The sequence below is a fragment of the Camelus bactrianus genome, chromosome 34 (assembly GCF_048773025.1).
Source record: "Camelus bactrianus isolate YW-2024 breed Bactrian camel chromosome 34, ASM4877302v1, whole genome shotgun sequence".
Classification (NCBI taxonomy): Eukaryota; Metazoa; Chordata; class Mammalia; order Artiodactyla; family Camelidae; genus Camelus; species Camelus bactrianus.
This window is the reverse complement of record NC_133572.1, coordinates 5,536,847-5,550,001: the sequence shown is the minus strand read 5'-3', so window position 1 is coordinate 5,550,001 and position 13,155 is coordinate 5,536,847. Positions and strand designations below refer to the sequence as shown.

General features: G+C 38.0%; 1 protein-coding gene across 1 annotated transcript; it reads right to left on the bottom strand.

The window, feature by feature from the left end:
• Window positions 1-65: 65 nt before the first annotated feature.
• Window positions 66-7,365, bottom strand: C3AR1 (complement C3a receptor 1). The gene is made up of 2 exons (XM_010946363.3): window positions 7,136-7,365; window positions 66-3,402 (listed from the first exon to the last, which is right to left on the bottom strand). Exon 2 carries the CDS (start codon window positions 3,390-3,392, stop codon window positions 1,941-1,943), a length of 1,452 nt encoding a protein of 483 aa, XP_010944665.2. The 5' UTR covers window positions 3,393-3,402; window positions 7,136-7,365; the 3' UTR covers window positions 66-1,940.
• Window positions 7,366-13,155: the final 5,790 nt, after the last annotated feature.

Here is a 13,155-nt window from a genome sequence, read left to right as displayed (position 1 = left end):
TTATGATATATTCTGAGTGTCAAACAATTGAAAGGATCCATGAATCTCTGAGCCTTGCAAGGAGCCATGAGAAAAAAAAAGCATTTATTCACAACAAATATATTAGCAGATTAAATTGGAAGGTAGCATTGAAAATCTCACATCAGGTCAGATATTGTCACCATACAACTGAAAGAATTCCTCGTGATTTGAAATTTTTCCACAGAGTATTTTATAACTTATTTGTAGTCCAGACCTTCACCTCAACCACTGAACAAATAACATCGCCTTATAAGTCTAAAACATCACGTTTTCTACTTTTCCAATCAAAATCATTGTACTCAGCTTAGATGAGGCTATGTTATAGTACCAACAAACCTGAAATTTTAGGCGTTTAACACACAAAAAGTTTATATACAAAAGAAAATGAGAAGATGATGGGGACTTGAATAACATTTTTTTTTAAAGGAAAGAAGGATGGAAAGAAGGTTAGAATGGATAAACAAAGTAGGAAGAAAATATGTGATCATGAACAGATGAAAGGATGATGGTTAATACATATTTGGATGCTGAATAAACAAACAATATGAATGTTTGGGGATAAAATTCTTCATCTTTCAAAATAAGAAGTCACTTTATCATGTCTATGAAATCTAGCAGCATAAGGGCATGACTTAGAAATGTGATGGTAAATATCAGAAGAAACATCTAAGATTGTTTCAAGGGTTTTATCTCAGTGAACTGGGAGTGAGAGGAAAGGGTGGATGGACTAGTGGGGCAGGAAACCTCTTAGATTTCATTATAAGCCTTGAATTTTCTTTAAACTATGTGCAAGTATTACTTTGGTAAAGATAAAGGTTAATTTTAAAAAACCCCAAAGATACACCTGATAATTTTGGCATGAAATATACACACCCCAGTCATGTTTTTAAACGTTTGATGGGATTCCTGGAAGGTACTTGGTTATTCTGCAGTGAAATAAAGGATTGCCGCCCCGTCCCCTACTCCTTTCATCTGAAATGAGTTTCTAGGGAAATACTAATTTGGAGTGAAAGGAGGGGAGTAATTTTCATCTTATGAAACGATTGGTTATTAGAAGCATAAAGTCTGGAAGAAGTTTTAGAGGCAAAAGAGGAATAAGAGAATTAAGGGGCTTAAGAAAAGGAATGGAAAATGGATGATTCTATCAATAGGCAGATAGAGCAAAACAGAGAACTCCCCAAACCACTTACATACTTTTTCATGAGGACGGTTTAGATGCCCAAGTAGTCTGTCTTTATACAATAGATGCTTATTTAGTTGTAAAAATGGAAACTCAGAATTCCTACGTCCTGTATCCTGGAGGATTCCAAGTAGCAGAGCGTCTGGCACTGTACTTGGCTCCAGACTCAGTCTCATAACTCCTTGTTTTTACAGACTTTTTCTTTCTGCAACTTTTTTTCATTTGAAATCATCACCACCATCATTACCCCCCATCACAATAAAGCCATGGAATCAATGATCAGCTTTCACTCATGCAAAACCAAAAGAAATGGTTTAAAATAGAATCTGGAAGGGGATTTAGAAAAAATTTAATGATGGGGACATGATTTTAAGATTGCCTTGTCATTTCTCTCATGGGACTTTGTTTGGGATAGAAGTCGACTAATTTTTACAATGATTCCCAAATTTAGCATTCATCAGAAACAAGAGAGCTTGTGAGAACACTTTCGGGGCCCCACCTGCAGAGATTCTGATTCAGCCAGTCTGGAAGCTGGGGCTTGAGAATCTGTATTTCTAACAACTTTCCGGGTCATGCTGATGCCACTAGTCTGGGACTACAGCTTAAGAATCCCTTAAAAAGGGTTGATTCTTTGACGGTTTCTGAAATCCCCTGCTCACCATATCCCCTGTCTTTCTAGAAACATGTTGCACTGAGTGAATCGCTAAGAACCTGTGCTTGGGTCAGCTGCTCCATATGTTCACACAACTGTACTGATACTCTTCGCTCCCCAAGAGACTTTGTTTTGGGAACAGCTAGTAGAACGTGTCAAGTCCTCACTGAAAGCTGCCTCCAGAATTCCCTGCATGGACTGCTTTGCTTTTTTCCTAAAATCTTTCCCCAGGAGGGCATAAAGAAAGGGATTGAAGCAACTATTGGCAGATGCTAGAGCAAGAGACACATGGTCCCAGGTCAACAGGGCTACCCCAAAGGGAGTTTCTGGGTCAATAAACAATAACAGGACCCCAAAAATGTGGTATGGAGCCCAGCAGACAAGGAAGACAACCACCACCACCACTGCCACTTTCAAGATTTTGCTCCGAGATTTGAAGTGGCCCTGTCGCATTCGGAAGAGAATAAGGCTGTAACAGGCCACCATGACAATGAACGGCAGCAGGAAACCTGCCACCAGCCTAGTGACGGTTATTGCTACCTGGGGTCTTGGCACTTGATGGACATACACAAATTGGCCTAAATCATCATCTTGGAAATCTTGTGATAAGTCAGATGTGTGTAAGGAATTGCTGGAGGCACTATAGAAAAGCTCTAAATCAGTAGGGGAAAAAGCAGCAGAGTGTCCCGGCGGGTTAGCTCTGTCATCTTCAACGGGAAACTCACTGGTGATTGCAGGCGAGACCTTGTCAGCAGGTTTAAATGAACCGTAGTATGGATGTTGAACAGGTAATCTAGCTGAATCCGTAGGGAGTGAATCTCCAGAAGGTCTTTGAGATATTTGAGAATGGAGGCCACTGGTGTCTGTCCAAGACTGTTCATTTGTTTGTAGAGAGAAAGAATTGAATCTACCATCCATTTCTCCAGGGTGCTCAACAGTGGAGTTTTTAAGAGACCAGTTTTCCAGTAGATCTAAGATGAAGTCTGAATCATCTAATGAGCTGTAGGAACCAAAATTGTAGCCACACATGTTACGGTCACCTACAGAGAACGTTTCCCGGTATATGAACACAGGTATACACATTACAAAAGCCATCACCCAGATGCAGCCACAGATGGCAGAGGCTGTGCCTACGTTGCGATGATTCTGGCACCAGACTGGCCTCAGTACCAAAAGGCAGCGGTCTAGGCTAATGGCCATCAGCAGGAAGACGCTGGCAAACATGTTGAGGATGATGATGGATGGGATGAGCTTGCATAGGAACCAGCCGTAGGGCCAGTGTCCTTGGAGAGCCAAGTGAACCAGGGAGAAGGGCAAGGAGAGGCAGCAGAGAAAGTCGGCCAGGGTGAGATGGAGAAACCAAACTGTGTTCACTGTGCGTTGCATCTTTAGGCCAGTCACCCACAGCACCAGTCCGTTGCCTGGTAATCCCAGTAAGAAAGTGAAGCCCAGAATGACCATGGGCAGAATTACATGGGGTTTATTCCAGGGCTGTGAGGGGAGGTCAGTTGAATTGGTCTCAGCAGAGAAAGACTCCATGGCTAAATTTCTATAAAAACACAAACAAAAATAGTAAAACTCTCTTTTCCAAAAACGCATATTCTTTGAGTTCTAACCTTCCCACAGAATGATGTAGGACCCAAAGACCCTCACACTGTTGTAGTTTGTGTTCCTTGATTTCACACTGGATTGCACAAAAGCATTCTCTGATGGACAGTTTAATATCTGCTCTATTGATTTAAATGTCTAGCAAAGTAGTAACTTCATTCGGAAGTCCCTACCAATGTCAATTTCTCCGCTTTCTTGCACTTTCAGTCTCATTCTCCAATGGCTCCTTTCCAAACCTAACGTCCCCTTTAAACATGAACAAGCTAAATGGATAAGCAAACAATGACTTTTTGACTAGAGGTTCCCAAACTGAGATCTGCAAGAGGACATCAGGAAGTTTCGTCATCACCTCAAGTGACAGAGAACACTTTAACTTTACGTATTTTCACTTCCGTTAGGGAAGAAGGTCTGTCCATGCCCTCTACCAGATTTTCAAAGGACTCATCACCACAGATAAATTGCTCTAGACTCAGTTATGTCTTTTAGATACAACCTCATCTTTTCCTTTTGGGACCAATCTCTCTTCGCATTGACTTCCTTACCATTCATGATTTCTTACTTATTTGTTTTTTTATATGGGGAAAGTAGCTTTATTATTACAGAAACAGAAAACATGTGTGAGGAGAATTGGAGAACATAAATAAGCAAAAATAAGAACACAAAAATTTTTCAGTCAGTGATTACTCCTTTAGCATCTCAATTTACATCCTTCTGGATCTTTTTTCATGTACATATGTGTATATTATATGTATGTATATTTTTTGCTAAGCAAAATTTAACAAAATTAGATTATACTGTTACATATTGGTTTAAATTTTTAAAATTCTGGTTATACTGATGTATATTGGTTTAAAAATTTTAAATTGTGGTGAAATACACGTAACATAAAATTTACCATTCTTAACCGTTTTAAAATGTACAGTTCAGTCATGTTAGGTAGATATACGTTATTGTGCAATCAATTTCCAGGACTTTCTCATCTTGTAAAACTGAGACATTGGACAACGACTCCCCACTTCCTTTCCCCCCAGCCCCTGGCAGTCACCACTCTACTTTCAGTTTCTTTGTGTTTGACCACTCTAGCTATCTCACGTAAGTGATCATACAGCGTTTGTCCTTTCATGACTGGCTTATTTCACTCAGCATAACATCCTCAAGGTTCATGCATGTTGTAGCATGTGTCAGAATTCCCTCCTTTTTATGGCTGAATAATATTCCTTTGCATGTATAGACCACATTTTTTTATCCATTCTTTCCATGTTTGAGTTATTGTGGACAACACTGCTATGAATACGAGTGTAAATGCATATTGTTTTCTATAAACTGCTTTCTTATCAGTTAGCCGTCTCCACATTATACAGTAAGATTCTGCCTTAAGGAATGCTCAGACTTATCCATTGGTTTACAATGGTCCCCCAGATTCCCCTTATAGCTGATTTGTCAACAATTATATCCAATCTAGGGTCATACTTTGTACCAGGATGTTTCTTAAGTCTCTTAATCTAGCATAGATTTCTCTTTTTAAAGGATACTGGCTTGTTTTGGGGTCTGTTGTTCTCACTACTCACTTCTTAACCCTTTGTAATCAGTCTTCTGCCCCATCACTCTGCTAAAACTGCCTCTAGATAACAAATCCAAGTGTCTTTTTTCTCTGCCTTTATCCTTTACAGTATATGAGCCATTTGATACTTGGACTCCTTAACACTCTCCTCTCTTGGCCTTGGTGACATTACCCTCCCCTAATTTTCAACACTCCTGTAAACATGCCCTACTTTATAGCTTTCCTGGACAATTCACTACTCCAAGTTCATGCCATTTTCTCTTCCTTAGCTAACGCTGTTAACTTCTATCTAGAATTATATCCTCCACCTTAACTTCCTCTTTCCTCCCTTCTTAATCTCTATCTGTTGAAATCTTAGCCATTCTTCAAGATCAAGTTCAAATATATCCTCCTTGAAACCTCTCTTATAATCCCAATCATAATTTAGTTCTTCAGTCTCCTAAATTATGTTTGTGTATGTGTGTATGTGTGTGTGTGCGCATGTGTGTGTGTTGAAACTTTTTTCATATTCTCTGTGTAATGATGCATTTTATTTTGTATTATAATGATTTTCCTGGCTGTCTTATCCATCATTCTAGCCTTAAATTTCACAATGGTGAAAAAGAGTCTTGTTCCTAAATGCTTGTTCCATGGAATTTAGCACAATGCCTTACAAGGCATAAAGATTAAAGATTACTTGAATGGATGAATGTTGATTTTGGGGGCTTACTTTTTTTTCTTTTCCAACTAAATTAAAAATTCTTATTCTTATCCATTTAACCCAGCAAGAATGCTGTCTCTTCTAACTTCCTTTTTGTTTTCCAGTTCCCACTTTTTACTGGCAATAACAGCATTTTACATTTCCTTTTGTAGAAGCCCAAAATATTTTTGGGTCTTGGAAGTTGTTCTGCTGAGCTAACCAAATGCTGTCATAGGGATAAGTAGAAGTTCAAACAAATCAGGCAACAAAATAATGAAAAAGTGATTCTCATTCTCTTTTCTGTAGCCTTGCTTATTTCAGTATTCAGTTCCTGTCGGGGACACTTTCTTCTCCGTTGTGCATGGCAGTGACCTTGATCGACTGTCCTGCACATTTATTCACACAGAGACCCGTAAAATACTGAGAGAAGTACAGAGTCATGGAGTTCTAGGACTGAAAGGAAAGTTAGCAATCATCTCTTCTTGTCTCTATTTTTTATTTTGCAGTTTTTGACACTAAAACTCAGCAATTTAGGTGACTTTCACATATTCACAACTAGGAGGGTTCTCAAATCCTAGGTCCAGTGACTGTCAGGCCAATAGTCTTTTTACTCCAATAATCACATAACTGAAAAGCCTTTGATATTGCTAATAAACGGAAAGGTACCCAGAGCTGTATGAGAAGAAGGAAGAATATGGACACAAAAAAGACGGAAAAGAGCAAAATTCCAATATAAAGACATTGAGTCATCTGGAGTGAGCCATATTTTAAATGTCACATATTATCTGTCTTGAGATGAAAGTATATATGAATCAGAATCTTATCTTTCAGACCAAGATCATTTTTTATATTTCTCCAAGTGTTTTGGCTGAAAGGTACCTCTACATTTTTTTTTAGTTTTCAGTACTGAATTGGCTGACAGTAATTAAAAAGACAAATAAAATCCTGAAACTAAAATTCAACTACGATAGGAAAAGAAAAGCTGATTCCAGAGTCAAATACTAATGATAGGATGACAAAATCAGCAACAAAAAGGAAAGAGAAAAAAACAGAAAAGAAAGAAGAGAAAAAGAAAAAAAGAGGGAAATGGAAAAAAATACATATGTTAAGAAAAAATAGGCAAATCGATGATTTGGAAAACAGAACTATTGGAGAAAGCTGGAATTAAAGGTCAGAAGAGAAACAGTTAATTTAAGAGAGGGGGGAAATGACATAAAAATTCACTATTAGTTCCAGAATGAAAATATTAAGAGCAAAGAGAAATAGAATGTGGAGTATTTAGTGAAAGAAAAACGTAAACATGGGGATAAAACAAAAGAAATAAAACTAAGGGAAGGAATAAGGGGAAATAGAAAAAAAATGATCCACAAACATTATTTATAATAAGCAAAACAAGCTAGGCTCAAGTCATTAGATGGATTTAGGTGTTCTTACCAAAAACCCAAGGTAGTAGCTGAAGGCTTCAGCACTGATCTGGAGGCCCCTGGGTGTCCCAGCAGATCCTCACACTTAACCACAATCAAGTCCTGAAGTATGTTTAGGAAACTTGCTGAGTTTCTCCTGTTTCCTTTTCTCTCTTCTTTTCCGATGATAAATTCTAGCAGGCACCTCTGACTGCTATCTGACTGCTATCTGACTCCACAGAGTTTCAAAGTGAGTCATTTCTAAATGTGTCAGATAAGAAAAGTAAAAAAAAAAAAAAAAAAAAAAAAAAAAGGAAAGAAAAAGAAAGAAACTCAAACAAAACCAGAACAAAAAAAACAGAAGTGAGAGACTATAGTTCTCAGAAGTTTTCCGCAAGACAGAGTACATTGGAGAGTACTTTTTTACATAAGCATCTCACTTTGTAGGTTTCGCTTTTGTTTCATTTTGTTTTAGAAATGCACAAAAACGTCCCCATGAGAGTCAAGGTGGGGAGTGGTTGGGAAGAATGACCTGCACAACTTCAGCTAATGAATCTCAAATAACGTCTTTTTTTTTTTTTTTTAATGTATCGCACTTTTTAAAAATCTATTAGGAGAGAGGTAATTAGGGTTTATTTATTTTTTAGAGGAGGTACTGGGGGTTGAACCCAAGACCTTGTTTGTGTATGCTAAGCATGCACTCTACCCCTTGAGCTATGCCCTCCCGCACAACTTCTTCTTTTTTTTCCAACACCTTTATTGTGGTATGGTTCCTGTACAGTAAACTATACATATTTCAGGTCTACAATTTGATGAAACTTGATAGATGTATACACCCGTGAAACCACCTCCAAAATCAAGCTTAACATATCCATCACTCCCCAAGGGGTGCAATTTTCAAATTCCCAATGTATCCTTTCCCACCCGCTTTAACCCCTGGTAACCGTAAGTCTGTTCTCTGTGAGTCTGTTTCCATTTTGTAGATAAGTTCATCTGTGTCCTTTTTTTTTTTTTAACATACTAATCAACTTCTTGTCCAAACAATAATATCTGCTCCTCCTCTTGTTTGTGGTCAAATCACCATGAATATTTTTGAGGCAGAAAAACCCAAGAAAAATGCCACAAGTTCTGTTTTATTTATTTGTTTGTCTGTCCATTAGTTTATGTATTTATTTCCATTATTATTATCTAATGACAAGAGTAGTACATACTTATAAAAAAAGATTGATTTAAATACTACAGAAATATAAAGGGTAAGAGAATGAAAGTGTACATTTCCGTTTCCACTGCCTGGAAGTAACTTTTTTAAAGATTAGTATTCATTCTTTGTGAACTTTTTCTAGTTTCAAATAAACATGGGATTTACATGTGATTTTATGACTTGCTTTTTCACTTGACAATATATCAGAACATAGTTCCATGTTAGTGCATGTAATTCCATTAATTACATTTTTATATAGTATTTAGAAATATTGAATAATGAATGTATTCAGAAAGCAGAGATATAAAACTCACAAAAGATAAACAGTACTACAATGTGTGTGTGTATATATATATATACACACACATTATATATATATATACACACACATTATATATATATGTATATATATATATATATATAATTCATTTCCATAGTAAAAAATTTGAATATAGAAAGATTAAAGTGAAAACTAAAATTTCCTGAACACCTAGCTACCCTAGTTCCACTCCCTGGAGGTAATCACTTTCATAAATACAACTGTAATTCCATTGCACATGTTGTTTTATTCTGCTTTCTCCATTTATCTTTTAATATTAGGACATAATGGCCTGCATCCTACTTTCAAAATTACTCCATATTATATCATTTAGTCAATTATTCCCCTCTTCATGGATAGTCTGTTTTTATCCAGTGATAAACAATGCTTCCATGAGCACTCTTGTATTCTATACATCTATGAATATTTCTGTAGAATGGTTTCCTAGAGTTGTAATTGCTAAATCTGAGAGCATGTGCATTTACATTGCTGAAAGATATGGTATTTTCCACTAAAGAGACTCCAATAATTTACACTCCCATCAACGGTGGCAAGGGTATCTATTCCATTTCCAAAAGGTAAGGTCTTTACCATTAAGTTCAGTATCATAAGCAAGTACATAGACACTATGCTTTGCACTGCAGGAGATGCAATGATAGACGTATATATGCAATTATAATACAATGAGGGCTGCTAGCAGGTCCCAATATACCCTGCAGACATGGACGAGGAAAAGACTAATTCTTACTGAAGCAAACAGGAAGACAATGCACTCACGAGGCAGCATTTGAGCTGGCCTTCAAGGATGAGTAGGGATTTGACAGACACTAACAGTGCTGGGAAATAATTTATTTGTCTCTCTACCCTATTAGACCAGGAATTTGTAATTTGTTTCTATCTCCAGTGCCTGCTACCGTGCCTGGAATAACATGTCTGGGGCACCAATAAATGAAGGAAGGAGTGGATGAATGTCTGGTTGAAAAGGATATTGGCTTTTGAATACAATTCAAAGAATTAATTTGAGTCTTTAAAGTTGTTTCTGGTGTGAATCTAGTTTTACTGATTCCTCTCTCTCTGAAGATTATAAAGCAATTAAAACCAGTCGGAGAATTTCTAGCTATATTATTTGGATTTTCAGATCAGGAAGGACATGGCTGAAAACACCTTGCGAATAGAGCTCCTGTTTCTGGATGGCTCCAGGCCCTTTTTATAAAATATTAGTTGTATTATAGTGTAATGTGGAAAATTTGGGGGAATTTATGTGACTCTCTTCTGTTTTGTTCCTTTTTAATACTTAACATACATATTTATGCAGAGATCAGATGCTTTGGAAAGAATGAAATTTTGAATCTACATAGCAAACACAGCCATTTTAAGACCTTTTACGAGTCACTAATTAATTCTCCCTTTTCAGTGATGGAGATTGTACTCACTTGGCCAAAATTAAAATTTTAGAATCATAGAATCTCTAGCCTGTTTTGTCTGAAAGAATAAATGACAAAGTTTCTGTCCTTAGGGACTTTGATGAAAAATGATTAGATTCATTATTAGACTATATACGATTAATTATACTTTAAAAGATAAATAACGAAGTACCAAAAACTATGGTTGATGTAGACATATGCTAGGACAATTTCTCAGAGGACAAGACTGATAAAGACTGATGGTGGTTAGGATGAGCTGAAAAATTTTCAAGGAAGACAACCCTTGAGGTGAAACATCCTCTAGATTAGGAATTTGAGCTCTAGTTTAAGTAATAACTACTTGACCTTGGGCTGGATGCTTGGCCTAGAACATTTTTTTCTTAGATGTAAAATTAAAGGGTTGGATTGAATTCTCTTTAAGGCTACTTTCACATCTAACAAACTTTAATTCTCGCATTTTAGCAGGGAGAGAGAAATTGAAAGGGCATTTCAAGCAGGGGGAAAATATAAACATGTATTAATGTGGAGGTGAATCCAACACGCGTGGATGACAAGGAATGCGGTTTGGCTGGAGTGAAAAGGACACGTGGCTGAGCAAGAGGAGTGTAGGGAGCCTGAGTGTGACTCCTAGCTCTGCCCCTGACTAAGTGTGTGATTGTACAGGAATTATTCAGACCGTGTTTTCATTTCCTCACCTGCAAGGCAGGGATTGTGTCAGATTTTATTTATTGATCCTCAAGCCCGTTCCCCTTCTTCCTTATTATCTTTTAGAAGCCTGGGGGCTACATTTCCTAGACTTTCCCTCCAGCGAGGTCTGAATAGGCTCTACCCAAGGGCACGTTCATGTTTATTGGGAAGTGAAAAGGGAGTCATTGCTTTCGATACTGGAACTTGTGCACAGAGACTGCAAGGTTTTTTTTTTTAAAACATTAAATAGGATAAACATTCAAAATATTAAAATATAAAAGAGAGGGAGAGTGAAAGGGAAATCAATGGCAGACAACCGTGGTCAGCTCTTGGAACAGAAATGGCAGGTGTGTCCTTGGTCGCAGCTGGGGACTGTGGTCTCTAGCAGGATTGCAGGTGTCAGCCACATCCTCAGCCCTGTGACAATTTCTCTTCCAACTTTAGGGGAGTAGCTACCTGCAATTATGTTATCTGCTCCCCTGTTAATCTTCTAGTCCTTCCAACACTGTTATAACCGAGTCCTCGAGGTAAACACCCTGTCTAAAGTACCTACAGTGGTTTCTGTTTTCCTGGCTGGGGGAACAGTCACTGTACCTACTCTATAGGATTGTTAGGAGTAAATAAGTTAATACACATAAAGCACTTAAAACAATGCTGGCTCATAGGCATTCAATAGATGTTAGCAATTATTATGTCAAAAAACTAATGTGCCTTCCAGTTGTCTATTAAAGCAAAACTGTTTTCCCACCTTGGACATGTAAATAATTCCCAGAATGTCCCCTTCTCATTTGTTAAGTCACATCCCTTCTGTCAAATCAAATCCTAACCCATAGTCCTCAAGGATGGAGATGAGACAAACTCTCTACTCCCTGTGGTTTAGCCACCTAAACCAGCCAAATTTGGCATGATGAATCATTCAAAACTGAGTGGCTTAAAGAAAAGTTAGCAAACTTTGCTTCTTCTATTGATTCACTGATTATTGATTTTCTATTATAGTACGTATCCAGGGCAGCCAAGGAAGGGAGATTGGAGGGGAAGTAAACTGAGTGTTTCATGAACACCCTCTGTGACTTAAGTTCCGTAAAACTTAAAATGGACAAAGGACAAGGCTTCAGTCTGTGTTCATCTAATCAAATGAGAAGCCATAGGTACTTTTTTGTGAGGGACAGGATTCACGGCTACTGAGAGATAGATGGTTCTCATAAATGTAGGTCTAGATAACTTTTTGAGTAAATTTTGATGGATTTTTTAGGTTAGCTATCTTATTTGTTCATTATTTAGAAAATGTCTTCTCCATTTCCTTTCTCCTTTGCCTTTTCTTCCCCATTTCATTTCCACTATAATAGGGGCAAAGAAGGTGGCATGACGTAACGGTACTCGGTTGGAAAACTACCCAGTTTTTCTTTCTGTGTAGAGAAACCCGCAGGTCTCCATTTCCTGTCTCCATTTACTTTCCCACAGCTGACACTTCACTTCTGACACTTCTGGTCACCAAATGTGTGTTTGTTGGTTTTTTTTTTTTTTCCCCATCATACAATTCTGTGATGCCAAGTGGGTGTCCCACAATTTAACTGAGTCCTGACACTGTCTACCTGGAGACAGCATTGCATCCCACAGGTTAAAGGTGAGTGCCACAAAACTGCTGCTCAGCTCAGGTGCCAATCTCAAGCAGTAGGTAGATCCCCAGGTCACCCACAACTTTTGTCCATCTTGGCTACAAATCTGAGGTTCCCAGGACTTCCTTCCCCTGGGATGTGATTATTTCCTAGAGTGGCTTATAGACTCAGGGAAATGCTCATTAAGTTCACCGGTTTATTAAAGGATATGATAAAGGACACAGATGAACAGTCAGGTGAAGAGATACATGGGGCGAGGTCTGGAGGGTCCTGAGTGCAGGAGCTTCTGTCTCAGCGGAGTTGGGGTGTGTCACCCTCTCAGTACATGGATGTATTCACCAACTTGGAAGTTCTCTGAACCCCATACTTTTGGGATTTTTATGGAGGCTTCATCACACAGGCATGATCAATTATTAATTCCATTTCCAGCTCTTCTCCTTTCTCAAGAGGATTGGGGTGGGACTGAAAATTCCAAGCTTCTAATTAAGGCTTGGTCGTTCTGGAGCCCTCACCCAGGAGTCATCCTGGAGCCTGCCCAGAGTCACTTCATTAGAACACTCCTAACACTAGAAAATTACAAGGGTTTCAGGAGCCAGAGGCACAGATCAAGATATATATTTTTCTTATTATAAATCACAATCTCAACGTACTCATTTCAGATGAAATGTCTTTCTACATTGGTTACATTTGTCAGTCATTTAGGGAAAAATGGTGTTAGAATGTTAACTCCATTTTAGTTATTATGTTCTCTGTTATGCAGCTTCTGAAATTCTAAAAACCAATGTGTCAATGTTTATCGTTACC

What these genes read in the sequence shown, in the direction of transcription:
- C3AR1 (XM_010946363.3), bottom strand. Translation starts at nt 3,392, where the DNA reads ATGGAGTCTTTCTCTGCTGAGACCAATTCAACTGACCTCCCCTCACAG.